The sequence below is a fragment of the Petaurus breviceps genome, unplaced genomic scaffold (genome assembly GCF_028583685.1).
Source record: "Petaurus breviceps papuanus isolate PSGF00001 unplaced genomic scaffold, PetGlider_PUasm1.0 37, whole genome shotgun sequence".
NCBI classification, from domain to species: domain Eukaryota; kingdom Metazoa; phylum Chordata; class Mammalia; order Diprotodontia; family Petauridae; genus Petaurus; species Petaurus breviceps.
The window spans coordinates 108079841-108097824 of NW_027186296.1; the positions used below are offsets into that span (position 1 = coordinate 108079841).

At 39.7% G+C, this 17984-nt stretch overlaps 1 protein-coding gene across 1 annotated transcript in view; it reads left to right on the forward strand.

Moving 5' to 3' along the window:
• Positions 1-17984, forward strand: part of PDE6C (phosphodiesterase 6C) — an 89911-nt gene that overhangs the window by 48474 nt on the left and 23453 nt on the right. Inside the window, exons 15-18 of the mRNA XM_069097410.1 lie at positions 34-121; positions 14781-14881; positions 16969-17076; positions 17167-17230. Coding sequence (XP_068953511.1) covers positions 34-121; positions 14781-14881; positions 16969-17076; positions 17167-17230 — 361 coding nt within the window. The remainder of the gene's footprint in view (positions 1-33; positions 122-14780; positions 14882-16968; positions 17077-17166; positions 17231-17984) is intronic.

Here is a 17984-nt window from a genome sequence, read left to right on the forward strand (position 1 = left end):
AGCTGTAATTTGTTGCTGTTATTTTCTTCCTAGATCCGCATCTCCCTTAGCCAAGCTTCATGGATCTTCCATTTTAGAGAGACACCACCTGGAGTTCAGTAAAACTCTACTGCATGATGAGGTATGGGAGTTCTGCCTGGGGAGAAAAATCTGAGAGTCTGGGGAAAATCTAATACCTTGGTCTTGAGATGGCTTTAGATTAAGTATACCTATAGCCAAAACAAACCCACAAAGCAAATATTAAAATGTGAACATATCAATTAAGGAATTATTTGCCATTAGCTTCTAAACAATTAAAATAATAATGTCCAGTAATGTTGTAGGATCTGAGTTGGAGGGGACCTTAGAAAAGGAAATGACTAGTCCAGGGTCATAGAGGTGAGATTCAAAACTAGGTCTTCTGACTTGAAATCTAGCATACTTTCCATTAGACTATGCTGCCTGGGAATCAAAGATCTCTAGTGGGACTCAAACTCAGTAGTAACCTCTTCCTGAATTCCCACAATTTTTAAAATAATTTTTTTCTTTTAAATCGTATTTTATTTTTTCCAATTACATGTAAAGGCAATTTTTACATTTTTTTAAATAAAATTTTGAGTTCCAAATTTTTTCCCTTCCTCCTTCACCTCTCCTTCCTAAGATGGTTAGCAATTAGATATAGATTATATATGTTCAATCATGTAAAACATATTTTTATATTAGTCAAATTGTTTCACAATTTAAAGGTAACAGTTCTGTTTTTATGTGTCTCAGATTCCCTTCATGTAGGAACTCAAGGATATATCACTTTGCCTTCCTTCAGGTAATACAAGAGAGACAAGTATCTCTTCACTTAGTTTTGAGGGGTTTGGGATGAGAGTGGAGAAATCACTGAGAAAGAGTCAAGGTACTTTTTTTTCCTATGGGAAAAGCAATATTTCCTATATGAATAAGTCATAACTCTCTAAATTACTAGACTTACATGCAGGGGTTTGAAAATGATGTGGCTATCAGAGATCAGTGAATATAACCTACTTATACTTTCAAAAACCTTTGATGAGTTCTCACAAAAACACTCTTAATGGGAGTAGAGAAAGTGCTCTTTTGTCATAGGTGGGAAATATTTTAAAGAAAGGAAATTAAGAGATAGGAATAAGTAGGCAATTTGCACTTCTTTATTAAGAGAACCTCCATACGGAGATTCCAGTAAAACATACAGGCTTGCAAATGTCACTGTTCTTCTAAGAAGTAAAAATATCAAACTGATGGAAAAAATTGTGGAAAGACTTGGAAGAAAGTAGAAAATCATATTAAAAAAAGATTTTAAAATTTAAAAAAAGTAGAAAATCGTTTTTAATATCATCATCATAGCTTATATGGATACAGTATGCCACTGTTTACAAAACTGCTTTTTAAAAAAAAAAAAACAACCCTGTGAATTTGGTCCTGTATTATTATGCTCATTTTACAGAAAAGGAAATTATTAAATTAAAGAATTAAAGTGCTCTGTCAAGGTCACACAGCTAGTAAATGGTAATGATGGAAACTGAACCCCAATTTTTTTGCCCTCTAATCCAAACACAGAGAAGATACTGGATTCAGGAGAAAACAATTTAATATATGCTTGTAATAAGATATTGGGTTCTGGGGGCAACTAGGTGGCGCAGTGAGTAAGAGCACCGGCCTCGGAGTCGGGAGGACCTGGGATCGGTTCTGGCCTAAGATACTTAACACCCACATAAAATAACTGGCCATGTAACCTTGGGCAAGTTACTTGACCCCAATTGCTTTAAAAAAGAGAGAGAGATTGGGTTCTGAGCAACCAACAGTGATAAAGGAAAAGTCCTGAAGACATTGTCTCAATGTGATTCTTTTTAAAAAAAATTTTTTTTAATGTTTTATTAACAATTTTTGGTGTGGTTTTTCTTACATAACTACCATTTCTCAGTAACTTCTTCCATAAAAAACTCCTTTATAACTAAGAAAGAGTTAAGAAAAACAAATGAACACGTTGACTGTATCTGTGCATCAGTAATCCACCACCTCTCTTCTGAGAGGAGGGTGAACATATCATCATCAGTCCTCTACTGGCTTTGGCAATGATCTCAATTTTGATGCCTTTTAGAAATTTCCTTTATATTTTTGTGCTTGTTCTCTATCTTTTTCTCTTAATCCTATTTTCTTTGGTAGTAAATTGATTTTCCTATTTTTCTTGACATCTGACCACATCACTCTCTACCTATTATTTCCAGGATCAAATATGAAGTCCTTTGTTGAACACTGAAAAACTCATCACAACCTGACTCCTCTCCACCTTTCCAGTCTTTCTGCACTCTATTCCACTCTGTGTTCTCTACAATCCATCCATAATGGCCTTCTATTTCTCGCACCCCACATTCAATCTCCCATCTGTTTTGGCTGTCCCTCATGCTTGGAATACTGTTCATCCTTGCCTCTGCCTCTAGCTATCTCTGGTTGTCTTCAAGACTCAACTCAAATGCAACCTTCTAGAGGAAGCCTCTCCAGGTTCCCTCAGTTGCAGAAGGCTTCCTTCTGGTTATCTTCTACCTACTATGAATGGATCTTTTCATGCACATGTTGTCTTCCCCATTAGAATGTAAGCTTCTCAAAGGGAGATACTTGTTTGACCTTTCTTTGTATCTCAGCACTTATCAAAGTTCTTGGCACATAGTAAACCCTTAATATACTTTCTGACTGACCAGTAGTAAACTTTTTTCTTTCTCTCTCTCTCTCCTATCTATTTCTGTTTCTCATACTTTGATTTTTAAGTGATTTATTATAAACCAATATAAAACATCAGTGCAACAACATACATTTTGTAACATAAGTTTTGTAGATCTTTCCATCACAGCTGCACAGGAAGTTAGGTGACACAGTGGATTGAGTATGGGGCCTGAAGTCAGGAAGTCTCATCCTCTCAAGTGCAAATCTGACCTTAGGCCCTTGTTAGCTGTGTGACCCTGGGCAAGTCATTTAACACTGTTTGTCTCATTTTCTTCATCTGTAAAATAAACTGGAGAAGGAAATGGCAAACTACTCCAGTATCTCTGCCAAGAACACTCCAAACAGGGTCGCAAAGAGTCAGATATGAGTGAAACAAATAGTCCAAGAGGATTATAGATTCACAGGTGAAAGGGATCTCAGAGGTCACCCAGTCACATGGCCTCATATTATAGATGAGGAAACTGAGGACCAGAGGGGGGAATGTGTTTTGCCCCCAAGTCACAGATGTGGTATTCACACACATCCTCTAGTTCCTGGTCCAGAACTCTTCACTATACCTTGTTGACCATCATCTCCCTCTGAATCCTCTTTCTGCTGTGGGATTTTCTGACACTGTTTTCTCTTGGTACTCCTACCCATCTGATCTCTGCTCAATCTTTTTAAAAAAAATTTTTAACATTTTAAAAATGTTAAATTTTAAACTTTTTTTTTAAAGTTTTGAGTTCCCAATTCTCTCCCTCTCACTGAAAAGGCAAGCAATATGGTATCAATTATACATGTGAAATCATACAAAACACATTTCCATATTAGCCATATTGCAAAAAAAAGGCAAGGAAAAGAAAGTGAGAAAATTATACTTCAATTTGCACTCAGAGTTCATCAGTTCTCTCTCCAGAAGGAGATGGCGTTTTTTCATCATGAGTCCTTTGGAATTGTCTTGGATCATTGTTAATCCTCATTACAATATTGCTGTTGCTGGGCACAATGACCTCCTGGTTCTTCTCACTTCACTTTACTTTGGTTCATATAGGTCTTGCCATGTTTTTCTGTAACCATCCTCCTCATCATTTCTTATAGCACAATAGTACTCCATCATAATCATATACCACAACTTGTTCAGCTAATCCCTAATTGATAAGCATCCCCTCAATTTCCAATTCTTTGCTATTACAAAAAGAGCTACCATACATAATTTTTGTACATATAGTTCCTTTTCCTTTTTCTTTGATCTCCTTGGGATATAGACAGAATAGCAGTATTGCTGGGTCAAAGGGCATGCAGTTTTCATATTCCTTTGGACCTACTTTCAAATTATTTTCCAGAGTGGTTGGACCAGTTCACTACTCCACCAACAGTTCATTAATGTGCCTATTCCCTCGTCCTCTCCAGGATTTGTCTTTTCTGATAGGTGTGAGGTGGTACCTAAGAGTTGTTTTACTTTGCCCCTCTCTAAGCTAATAATACTTTGATGATTTAGAGCATTTTTCCCTATGACTATAGATACCTTTGATTTCTTCTTCTGAAAACTGCCTATTTATATCCTTTGACCATTTATCAATTGGGAAATGGCTCTAATTTTTCATAAAATTGACTCAGTTCTGTACTCAGTGTATATTTGAGAAATGAGGCCTTTATCTGAGAAACTCATTATTAAATTTTTTGATGTTACTTCATTGTCTATGGTACCTTTAAGCAAAATGCAATTTCCCTGATTACCTCTTTTAAATTAAGTCTATTTTTGCTTTTGTTTTGTCTGTGAACATGATAACTACACCTGCCTTTTTTACTTCAGATGAAGCATTATTAGATTCTCCTCTAGCCCTTTATTTTATTTTATTGTATTGCTTTTTAGAGGGTGGGGGGCAGGGCAATTGGGGTTAAGTGACTTGCCCAAGGTCACATGGCTAGTAAGTCTGTTAAGTGTCTGAGGTCACATTTGAACTCAGGTCCTCTTGACTCCAGGGCCAGTGCTCTATTCACTGCGCCACCTAGATGCCCCTAGCCCTTTATTTTAACACTGTATGTGTCTTTCTGTTTCAAGTGTTAGATTCTGGTTTCTAATCCATTCTGCTCTCCACTCCCATTTTATGAATGAGTTCATCCCATTCACATTCACAGTTATGATTGTTAACTGTGTATTTCCCTCCATCCCATTTTCTTAATTCTTCCTATCAGAACACACCAAGCAACATCCAGTGTGATTTCTCTTGTATAGGAACTCTCTTCACTGAAGAAAGTCACAGCCCAGTAATAACCTTAGCAGAGAAATTTCGGAGAATTATCTGAGGCTCAGAGGGAGTAAGTGACTCACCCAGGACCACAGAGCTTGTATAAGGTGGAGGCAAGTCCAAAACACTCTCCACTACACGGTATGGCCTCTCCAGGTGGCTTCAAAAGGCCAGCAAAATTCAAGGCATCATCAGAAGATGCTGAGAACAAAGCTGAAAACAGTATCTTGCTGTCTGTCCTCCAAGGCCTAGGTGCATGTAAACAGAATTCTATACAGTAGATAGAGTACTAGACCCGGAGTCAGGAAGACCTGAGTTCAAATCTTGCCTCATGCACTTCTTACCTGTGTAACCTTGGGCAAGTCACTTAACCTCTGTGTGCCTCGGTTTCCCCATATATAAAATGGGGATAATAATAGCACCTACCTCACAGGGTTGTTGTGATGATAAAATAAGATATTTGTAAAGTGATTTGTAAACCTTAAGACATTACAGAAATTTTAGTTATTATTTTAATACCAGCAGAGGTCCAACTTCAGCAGCTGAAATGGTAGAAGGGATGCTAAAAAGGTATATAGGAGGTCAGATAAGAAGGGGATGAGGTTTCTTCCATCTGGAAAGATTAATACACAGGGGAGCTATGACCAAAGTCTAGGAAATCATGAAGGGCATGGTTAAGGTGAATATGGACTTGTTTATCAGACCATGAAACTCTAGAATGAGGAAGTTCACCTGCTTCAGTTTAAAATGAGGGAGTAGTAGACAAATTAAAGGAAGTGTGACTTTACATAGTTGGTAGTAAAACTCATGGAAATCTTTGCCTCAGAGAAGTGGTGCTGGTTGAAAATGTCATTATACTTTCAAGAGGATGATAGGAGCATGGATTATACATTTAAAGCCAGAAGGGATGATGGAAACCATCCCATTCAACCCCCTTACTTTACAGCTGAGGACCTGAGGCTTGCCTAGGGTCAGACAGTCAGTCTATATCATCAGCAGGCTTTGAACCCAGGATATCTGAACTTGGGGACAGCTCTCTGTCCACTATATCATAGCTGGCAGTTCTAAAATAAGTTACTAATGGAAACATATTTGTATATGTTGGTAAGGATATGGGGGAATGGTCAATGGACCAAAAATCTGACCTAGAGCGGTCATTTTACTACAGGATACCTGGGTTCTTGTTCTAGTTCTTTCTCTGTCTTTATTTATAAAATGGTAATAATACCTGTCCTATCCACCTTGCCAGGTTGTGAAACATTAAAGAAGGAAATACATACATATATATTCTCTTAGTCATGTAAAGCTTGCCTAGTGTTTTGTGGGGGAATCAAGTCCTCGATGAGTTAAATCCCTTGATTTCTGAGCCACAAAAATCACTGACATCATTTCTCCTTTAATGAACATGGGTTTGGCTTTGTATTAAAACTATAGTCAGCTCAACAGTTAAGTGCAGAGTGGTTGATGTAGCAGGATAGAGTTGGCATAGAAAGCATCTTTCATGCACCCTTTCTGGGGTCCAAGAGTTTATAATGGGATTTAGGAGGCTTTAAAAGTCTTTCATTTGTTCAGATTATTTACTCAGTAGTCTGAACTGGCTCTGATGGGCATATAATGACTTAATTATCTACTCTAAAAAGGAATATTGCCCATCAATAATCCATAACACCTTTGACACAGTCCCTCTGCAACATGGCTCAGCCAGCCAAGTGCCAATTTGGAGATTATTGTCAACAATGTTGCCGGGCACTGAGCTCATTCAAAAGCTTATCGACATGCAGTAAGTTTGAATGCTAAACTGCTTTGAAGTTTTTGGTCACTGAACAGTCCTGCTACATTTTTTGGTAAACAGCATATTCCTCAGTTTCTTCCTTTAACATTACAAAGACAATGCATCTGACTTATAGTTGTCAAACTTAATTTTTAAAATAAAAGTAAATTCTTAGGATGGATGCAGTCATGGATGAAATGTACTTTAATTACACAAGTAATTTTTTGTTTGTTTTTATATTTAATGTAAGCAACTAAAAATCTCTCCAAGTCCCTTGCATTGTCCAGCACCCATAGATGATAGATGATCTGGGGCATTATAATGGGCCATAGCCTGACCAAAGTTTTCTCATGTGCCTCACTGTAGCATGACCAGGATCACCTTGTGACTTTTAAGGCCAGGCTAGGAGATGTGTCAGGAGGTCCTACCAAGCTAGAAGAGGCCAGTGATAGACTGTGTCTGCTGTTGAAGGACCATTCTAAGTCCTAGGTGTGGAAGGACTTACCAGCTAGAGATTGGCCACCATATATGGGCCACCAGGTGATGAATTTTTTGTCTATGGTGACTCATCCGGAAAGATGGGAAGGTTCATGATTGTCATTAATGATAGTAACATTCACTGTGATGATAACACAATTTTTTAAAAAGTATTTGAGGTAATAGGCTATATTGTTGTTTAGTCACTTTTTTTCAGTCATATCCAACTCTTTGTGACCCTTTTGGGGGATTTTCTTGGTAAAGATACTACAGTGATTTGCCATTTCCTTCTCCAGTTCATCTTACAGATAAGTAAACTGAGGCAAACAAGGTTAAGTGACATAGCTAGTAAGTGCCTGAAGCTGGATTTTAACTCAGATCTTCCTGATATTAGGCCCAGGGCTCTATCCACTGCACTATCTATGGGACATAGAGATAATCTAATATTTATCATTTCTTTTGGGAGTATTTTTTTCTCCAGCTTAAATGGCCCCAGTTCCTTCAACTATTCTTTACATGTCCTAGTTATCTGATCCTTTTCTGGACTTTCTCTAGTTTGTGAATGCTATTCAGAATATATGATGCCCAAAACTGAAGACTAAATTCCTCTAATTATGGTTAGACCATAAACCAAATAATGTTTCTAAGAGACTGGCTTTTTGAAGGCCAGTAGAACAGTAATCTTCCTCGAGCTGGATGTTTTATCAATGAAGTCCAAGATGATATTTGATTTTATAGCATTTGCTTTACATGACTTATTGTATTGAGCTTATGGCCAACTAAAACCTCAGGTATTTTTTTCACATAATACTATTACCAAAACAGATCTCTTCCTGTTTTCATATTTGTGCAATTAGTTTCTGAAACCTAAATCAATCACTTAATCAATAAACATTCATTAAGTACCTACTATCTGCCATTCACTGTGGTAAGTGACAGGGACACAAAGAGAAACGAAAGATAGTTCCTGCCCTCCAGAAGCTTACAGTCTAACGAGAAAGAAAGCATGTAAACAAATATACACAAACAAGTTATATACAAAATAGTAGGGAATAATTAACAGAGAGAATGCACTAAAATTAAGAGGGGTAGGAGAGGCTTTTTATAGGAAATGAGGTTTTAACGGGGACTTAAAGGATGCCAGGGAAGTCTTGAGGAAGAAGAGCTTTCCAGGGATGGAATCCCTGCCAGAGAAAATGCCCAGAGCTGAAAGATGGAAGGTCTTATTCATGGAACAGCCTGGTTCCAGAGGCAAGTGTCACTGGACTGAAGAGTACATGGTGGGCAGTAAGGTATAAGAAGAATGGAAAGGCAGGAGGGGGCTAGGTAATGAAGGCTATACATGCAAAACTATGTGTTTCTCCCTGGGAAATTTCAGCTTGTTGGTTTTGCATGCATTCCAGTCTGAATTTTGAATTGCAATTCAGTCACTGTCATACTGACCATTCCTCCTGGGGTCATGTACCTTCATCCAAATCGTTGATAAAATCACTGGGTAGGACAGAAAAAATTCATCATGTGGGATATATATCACACACAAACACAAACATCTCCTTGTGTTTATGTGTGAAATGCTATTTGTAAAATGTTTTAAATGCATTCCTTAGGCTAGGAGAACATTCCCTCCTTCTCTAAAAGGAACCAGCATTAACCAAACAAACAAAAAAAGACACTCAGGCCTGTTTTCTACAGATAGGTAGAACAGGAAGGGCCTTGTGGCAGAAGAAATTAATGGTCTTCTGCCATTTATTCTTCTGATATATAATGCAATGGGTTTATCTCCCAAAAGATATATATGTATATATGTGTGTGCATATGTATGTGTGTTTGGGTTTTTTTGGTGAATTGAACTACCTTTTTTGGGGGGGAGGAACAATTGGGGTTAAGTGACTTGCCCAAGGTCACATGGCTAGTTTTTATGTTAAGTGTCTGAGGTCGGATTTGAACTCAGGTCCTCCTGACTCCAGGGCTGGTGCTCTATTCACTGCACCACCTAGCCACCCCAAATTGAACTACCTTTTAAATGTCCCAGGAAGCTAAACCAGTAGATGAGAAGAGTGCTGTGGATATGATATACCTGGATTTTAACTAAGTTTTTATGAAAATATTTTATAGTGTAGATGGAGAGAGATGGATTAGAGCATGTTCCCCACCCCTGAATTAGAAGACAATAAAATCAGATGGATTTGCCATGGTTGGACAGCCAGATGCAAGACAGAGTTGCTAATAGTTCTGTGTCACTGTGGCATGAGATTTCCAGCAGAGTCCACCAGGGACCTGTGATTGGCCCAGAAGGCCAAGAATGTTTAACACTCTTAACAATGTCTTGGATAAAAGAACAGATGCACGTTAATCAAATTTTTCAGATGACCCAAAGTTGGGAGGGAGAGTTCACATTCTGGATAACAGTGTCAGGGTCCAAAATCCTAATCTGGATTGATTAGGCTGAATCTAATAAGATAAAATGGGGCAGCTAGGTGGCACAGTGGAGAGTGCTGGGCCTTGAGTTAGGAAGACTCATCTCTATGAGTTCAAATCTGGCTTCAGATACTTATCAGCTGTGTGACCTTGGGAAAGTCACTTAACCCTGTTTGCCTCAGTTTCCTCATCTGTAAAGCAAACTGGAGAATGAAATGGCAAGTCACTGCAGTATCTGTGGGAAGAAAACCCCAAATGGGGTCACTAAGAGTCTGAAATGACTGAATAACAACACTAAGATAAAATGTAATAAGTTTAAATGTAACACTTTGCATTTGGGCACAAAAAAAAATCACATTCACAAGGGCAAGATGAGGGCAACTTGATTAGATAGAGGTTCTGAAAAGATTGGGGGGTTTTATTGGACTACAAGCTCAAAATGAGTTAGCACCAGGATGCAGAAAATAAGAAAACTCATGAGATCTTGAGCTACATTAAGAAGGACATCGTTTCCAGAATTAGGAAGTAATGATCTCATCGTTCTCTGGCCTGGTCAGGCCTCATCTGACATAGTGTCCCTTTCTGGTCCCACAGTTCAAAAAGGGCATTGATAAGTTGGAGGCTGTCAAGAGTAGGACAGCCAGGCTAATGAAGGGTCTTGTCTCCATGTCATATGAGAATCAATTGAAGAAACTGCACATCCTTAGCCCAAAGAAGAGGGGACGTGATAGCTATATTGTTTGTTTAAGGGCTCAAATGCATAGAATGGATTTTATTTGGACCCACAGGGAAGAATCAGGTGCAATGGATGGAAGTTAGGAAGAGGCCAGATTAAGCTGGATGTGATGCAAAACTGACGGCAGCTGGAGCCCAATGGCTAGAACAGACCTGAGCTCAAATCCAGCCTCAGAAACTTACTAGCTGTGTGATCCTAGGCAAGTCACTTAACTCTTGTTTGCCTCCATTTCCTCACATGTAAAATGGACATAATAAGATCATATATTTTATCCTCTGTTTGTCTCTATTTCCTCATCTGTAAAATGTGGAAAATAATAGAACATACATCCTAAAGTTGTGAGGGTCTAATGAGAACATAATTGTAAAGGGCTTACTTAGCACAGCGCCTGGCATATAGCAAGTGCTATATGAGTTATAACTATTATCATTATTACTAACAAGTAAAGCTTCCTGTTTTATTTTTGCCTTAATTTGGTACTTTACTTTTCCCCAGTTACAGGAAAAAACAATTTTTACATTTGTTTTTAAAGCTTTGAGTTCCAAATTAAAGCTTTTTAAAAATGGAATTGGGCTACTTTGAGAGGTGGTGGGTGGGTTCCCCTCCCATGGAGGACTCTAGGCAGAGGCCGAATAACCAACCACTTTCCCACCACTAAAATCAATGCTTCTATGATCCAGTGTCACAGTAGAGATTCTTTTTCATATATGGGGTGGGCATGGAGATCTCTTCCAACTCTAAAATTCTGTGATTTGGGGAACATTTAAAAAAAAAAGAGTGACAAATTTCTCACTTTATAGTGAGGGATCCACCTTTTATAATGAAGATAAATCACCCCCAATTGATAGGTTTTATAAGGCTGGATTTTGTTTTCTAAGTTTTATAACCACAATCTGATTTCTTGAAGTGAAGAGTACTCCTCTTAGAAAAATAGATGCTAACAATAACGGGTAATCAGGGTTCTCAGATGAAGTTGAGGGTTACAATTTAATACCTTGATCTTTGTGATTCTTCCATTAGCTGAGTAAACAAACAGCTAATTGCTGGATCTAGAGAGTTCTTAATTAAAAGCAATGAACCTGGGTCTGCCCTTGGGCATTCTTTAACTATAATAGATGCCTTCTTTCTGTCATGGGCAGAACGGTGATTCATTGTGCCTTACTGAAGTGATGCTGGCCTTTTTCCTCTCCATCACTTCTCATATTAGGGACCAAAACCTGTCAAACCCACTTCCATGCCATCTCTGTTCCATCTACCTCACTAAGTCATCTGTCTAGTACTCGGCAAAGGCAGGATTCAAACCCATTTCCCTCTCCCCACTTTGATTCCCAGGTTAGCCCTCAGGATTCAACACCAGGCCTTTGACTCCCAGGCTAGCCCTCTTTTCACTAGACCATTCTGTCTGTGCCTTTACTCTTGACTCCCCCTCACAATTCTGTATTCTTAACAGACTCAACTATTCCCTGTTTCTCACACATGTCAGCCTTCTCCTGCCTTTCTAGGGCCTTTGCACAGGCTCCCCTCCCCTCTTCTCACCTCTCCACCAGCCTGGAATGTTCCTCTTCATATCTGCCTCTTAGAATTACTACCTCCTTTGAAAGGTTGGCTCAAGTGTCCTCCCTCCCCAAATTACCTTGTATTTATTTTGATTATATTTTATATGTGAAAGGCAATGTAGGGTAGAAGACCTAGATTCAAGTTCTGTCCCTGAAATGTACTGGCTATCATGGTTCAGCCATTTTTCATTCATGCCTGACTCTCTGTGACCCCATTGGGGTTTTCTTGGCAAAGATACTGGAGTGATTTGCCACTTCCTTCTCCAGCTCATTTTACAAATGAGGAAACTGAGGCAAACAGGGTTAAGTGACTTACCCAGGGTCACACAGCTAACAAGTGCCTAGGTCAGATTTGAACTCAGAAAGATGAGTCTTCCCGACTCCAGGCCCAGCACTCTGTGCACTATGGTGCCACCTAGCTGCCCAACTGTTTATCATAACCTTGGACAAATCACTCATCTCTTAAGACTAGAAATTACCGAGAATATACTGATCTACATTGGCAGAGGAAGTTTCCTCACTGAAGAGTTCCACGTGACGATGAAATTGCAGGTCCGATCCGAAGAAATATATATCTTGAATTTACAATTCATCAAATGAAGTTCCAAAGTAAAAGGGGCTGAGAAAAAGGTCATGAGTGGATTTTTCCCTTCCTAAACTCTACAATGACTATTTTGTCAATTAATTAGCAAGCTTTATAAAAAAAAAAAAAAACCTATGGGCAGCTGGGTGGAATGGTGGGAAGAAGGCTGGGCCTAGAGTTGGGAAGACTGGAATTCAAATCCAGCCTCAGACACTTACTAGCTGTGTGAACCTGGGCAAGTCACCCTCTGATTGTCTCAGTTTACTCTACTGTAAAATGGGGATAATAACAGCACCTAACTCCCGGTGTTGTCAGAATCCAATGAGATCATCTTTGTCAGGTGATGGGGTTACAAATACAAAGAATGAAACCATCCCCACCCTCAAGGATTTCACATTCTAACAAGGAAGACAGCAAGGACACATAAGTATACACAGACTATAAAGAGGAGAAATAGAAAAACTACAAATTGGTCAGCTATAAAGTGTTTAAGGAGGAAGGCCATTACAATTGGGGGGGAATCAGGAAAGATTTCATGTAGAAGATGGGGCTTGGGCTGTGTCTTAAAGAAGAGGAGGAGTCTGTGAGGCAGAGGTGAGGAGGGGTTACATGCCTGGCATGGCAGGTGGTCAGTACAAAGGCATGGAGGGGGGAGATGGGAGCTGGAGCATTGTATGTGAGGAACAAGCACAACAGTTTTGCTACATCAAAGACTGAAGAAGGAGCAATGCCTGGTGAGGTTGAAAACATAGGTTGGAACCAGGTTGTGAAGAGCTTTAATAGCCAAACAAAGGAGTTTACATTTTATCCTATAGGATTATCTCATCTGCAAATCAGGCTACTGGAAAAAAAAAGAAACTTTGTAAATCTTAAAGGACTATATGGAAATTATTATTATTTGCTCATCCAAGGCTTTGAATTTTAGTCCCAGGGCTGGTAATACTTTAGCAGGGGCAAAGAGAATGGACCAGTGACTTCCCTGGCAGAAGTAAGTTCCAGGTGAAGAACAGACCTCTATCCAAGCAGATCGACACCTGCTAGGCAACTTACAAGTGTGGAATGCTTAGAGGTCCTTGACCAGGGTTGCTCAGGGTCACACAGCCAATATGAGTCAGCAGCAGGACTTGAACCCAGGCCTTTTTGGCTTCAGAGTCAGGCCACTGTCCACTACACCCCAGTAATGTTACATAACTGTGTGCATAGCAAAAATGACACCCTAGCTCTGCAAAATAACCTACTTTTACTTAGGGCGCACAGAATGGTGGGTCACTTGACTTTCATAACCTCATTTCTCGAATCTACAAATGCAAGAGGATGATGAAGTGCAGAGGTACGTGGGGGGACGTTCTGATTCATTCCTCGTGGGAAATTCCAAAGTAAAGAGGTGCCGGAGTTTTTCTTCTCTAAACTGTAACAGCAACTGTTTTATCAATCAATTTTTGTGGTTGTTGAGTCATTTCAGTCACATTCGCCTCTTTGTGACCCCCTTTGGGGTTTTCTTGGTAAAGAGACTGGAGTGGTTTGCCATTTCCTTCATTTTACAGATGAGGAAACTGAAGAAAACAGGGTTAAGTGACTTGTCCAGGGTCACACCGCTAGTAAGTTTTTGAGGCTGAATTTGAAGTCTAGAGTCTTTCACACTCCAGGTCCAGTGCTCTATCCATTGTGCCACCTAGATGCCCTTGTCAACCAACTGATAAACTTTTATTAAGAATCTGCAGAATAATTTTTGGGCAGATAGGTGGTATAGCAGATAGAATGCCAGTCCTAGAGTCAGGAGGGTCTGAGTTCAAATCCTACCTTAGACACTTACTAGCTTTGTGACCTTGGGCAAGTCATTTGACCCTGTTTGCCTCAGTTTCCTCATATGTAAAATGAGCTGGAGACGGAAATGGCAAACTACTTCAGTACCTCTATCAAGAAAATCCCAAAAGGGGTCATGAAGAGTTGGACCCTACTGAAATGGCTCAACAACAATGAATGATTTGGATGCCCTGGAGGATCTGAATCAGAGTGCCATTCCTGCCTCTGGCCATCTGTTTGGCCTGTGGCAAACCACTCTGCTTCTCATAAAACAGAGATACTAACACTATTAGGTGACAACAAAACCCACCCGGTCCTGCCTACCTGCCAAGGCTATTCTGAACCCAGATGGAATCATGCATACAAAGCATGTGGCCAGCCTTGGAGCACTGTGGGACTCTCAGCTACCATTATTATTTGGTTTGGCTTAGAGAACTGAAGATACGTGAATGACACTATTGTGTTGTGACTTTCCATCTTACAGAGTTTAAACATCTTCCAGAATCTCAATAAGCGCCAATTCGAAACGGTCATTCATCTCTTTGAAGTGGCAATAATAGCGACTGACCTGGCTTTATATTTCAAGTAAGTCCTTAGGTCTCCCTAAGTTTCCCTGCATATCTCCCTGAGACTAAGTCGCGTTTTTCAGCCTGGACTTTTTTCTTGCCTGAGATATCTGCAGAGCTGATGTTTATAAAGTCATTATTCTGAAGCAAATAGACCTGTTCATTTTCTTCCTGAGTTCTCAGTAAGGTGTCCCTTTCTGCTCTGGGACAGCCCTAAATTATCACCAAAATCTGCCCTCTCGGGCCAAGCCATACAGGCCTAATCTCTCTTCTACAGGACAAATCTCTACATAGTTAAAGATAATTTTCATGTGTACTTAGTCCTTGTAAAGCATAATCTCCAGTTCTTTAAAAGAGATTTTAACTCACAAAAAAAGGTATAGAAATCCAGCTTGTCCCTGAGTACACAAAACAGGGTTTCCGATTTTCTGAATGTTCTATCCTGAAAAATAAAGAATAGGGCCCACTCCTCAACACTGCTGCCCAGCAAAAAAGATCTTTCCCCCTTTTGGTACCTTCCAAAACTGGCTAAGATCACAGGCATTTAACTCAGGTCCATGAATATGTTCTTTTAAAATTTGGAAAACTGTATTTCAATATAGTTGGTTTCCTTGGTAATCCTGTGTATTCTATTTTATGCATTTAAAAGTATTATTCTAAGAAAGAATTCATAGGCTTCACTAGACTCCAAGGGGTCCATGACACACAAAAGGATAAGAACCCTGAATCTAAACCTTCCCTAGAAGAGACAAAAGTGAGTGTGTAAGTAGAGTAATGAAAATAAGGCCACACTAGACCAGATGCTGAGACCACCAGACTGTAACACAAGATTGCATTTTAAGAATGATGGATAAAATTTTCCATTAACTCAGAGCAAGCTTAATTTTCTCCTTCAATCCACTAAGGGATTGACTTAATGTGGCAAAAACCAAATTTTCCAAAACCCCAACACAGAATGGCACCAAATAACTCTTGACTCTTTCTTCAGGCCACTGATTCCTTCCTGAACCAAACCAGATAAAAAAAAGATTTCCTTGGCTCTTCCATAAATGCTTGTTCCACGTAACATCTGGCTAGAATAATTCAGGAGTGGGGAGCCTGCACAGGTTCCCCACCCTTGGGCTAGATGAAGGAAATTGGCTAGGAGCACCCTGTGGTGACTAGCAAATGGGAATCTTTAACCCACTTACCTTAGGAATAGCTAGAATTTTTAGGAGCAACATGGTAGACCAACAGGTTACACGGCAAAATCATCACATGGATACATATGCAATGAGCTAACCATAAGGCTATTCATTCACTCAGCAAACATCTATTTAGTGCCTAGTGTGTACAGAGCGCTGTGCCAGGTTCCGATCCTGCCCTCATGAAGTTTTCAGCCTCACAGGGGAACAAGGTACAAATACACATCAGTATAATACACGACATTACCCAGTAGGAGATCTGAAAAAGAGGCGTGTGAAATGAAATCTGATGGGGATGTTAGTGACAATGACATTCTGCATCCTGACACTTTGTTCTGAATTTACATGGTGTGTTTCCCTACTTTACTAGCCCTAGAACGCTGCCTCACCCATGTCACAAATCTCCAGCCACCCCTCATCTTTCAATTCCCCTATCTCATCTACCTCTTTGATTCTCTTTTCCTTCTGGGGATCCCCCAAGGCTGTGAAATTTCTTCCTATCCATGAACATCCCAGTACTAAGGTTATATATGGGGCAATTCAGTGGTACAGTGGATAGAGTGCCAGGTCTGGAATCAGGAAGACATGAGTTCAAATGCAGATTGACACTTACTAGCTATGTGACCCTAGGCAAGTCACTTAATGTGTTTGCCTCAGTTTCCTCATCTGTAAAATGGGGATATTATTATTAGCACCTTTCTCCCAGGGCTATCATGAGGATCAAATGAGATTATAATTGCAAAGTGTTTAGTACAATGTCTACCACATAGTAAGCATTATATAAATGTTAGCTATTGTTATTATTTATTATTACTATTATTATATATGTGACTGTGAAGTCTGATGCTCAAGAATGCAAAGTACCTTGTCATTCTTCCTGTTTGTCCCCGTTATCCTGCCTACACATTTGTGTCTTTTGCAGGAAAAGAACCATGTTTCAGAAGATTATTGACGCTTGTGAAAAAATGGAAACCGAGGAGGAGGTCATTAAGTACATATCTGTTGACCCAACCAAAAAAGAGGTTATCATGTAGGTGGCTGGCCTTTAATTCCAAACTGTCATATGTGAATCTATGTTTTCCATGATTTTTCTTAGCCCTCCTTTGCTTTGTTCACAAAGGGCAATGATGATGACAGGGTGTGACCTCTCGGCTATAACCAAGCCTTGGGAGATTCAAAGCCAGGTGAGTCTGAGTCTCTTCCTCTAGTCTTTTCTGTGACGCTTGGCTACAGCCCAAGTCTTATCTGAGGGGATCTGACCATCTCATCCAATTTTCATCATGCTTGTCTTTTACGAGGACTGTATCACCTGGCCAAATTTGGCTCTTCATCCAAGAGGAAGAAGAGTGAGACAAATAGGTAAGGTCTAGTTAGAAAGAAGATATCTTTTTCTGTCGTGCCTCAGTACAAAATGTGAAGGAGCACTGGAGTGGTTTCATGCACCAGGGACATGACTGGTCATCAGGTCAGATCCTGGCCAAGGCAAATAGGAGGGGAAGTTGGTTTCCCTGGGTAACATAGCTAACAATCATAAAAGCTTATCTGAAAGCACTACCAATGATGGAAGAGATTGTAAAAATGGGTTTGAAATTCATTCAGGGAATTTCAGAGTTGTTTGGGAGGAGGTGTTATACTGGGCCAAGAGTAGGCAGAGATGGAAGGCAGTACCTTCCCCCATGCTACTTCCCAGAATCAGAGCCAGAATGGACCTCTGAGTTCCCCTAGGTCCAATCCCTTATTTTACAAAACAAGAGAACTAAAGTACAGACAGTGCAGGATCACCTAGTTGCTTGGTAACCAAGTTAAGTCAAGAACCCACGTCTCCTGATTCCCAAAGGGTCTCTTTCCATTGTATCACTGATGATGATGATGATGGTGGTGATGATGATGATAATGGTGATGATGAATGAAAAATCATTTATTAAGCATGCTGTTTGG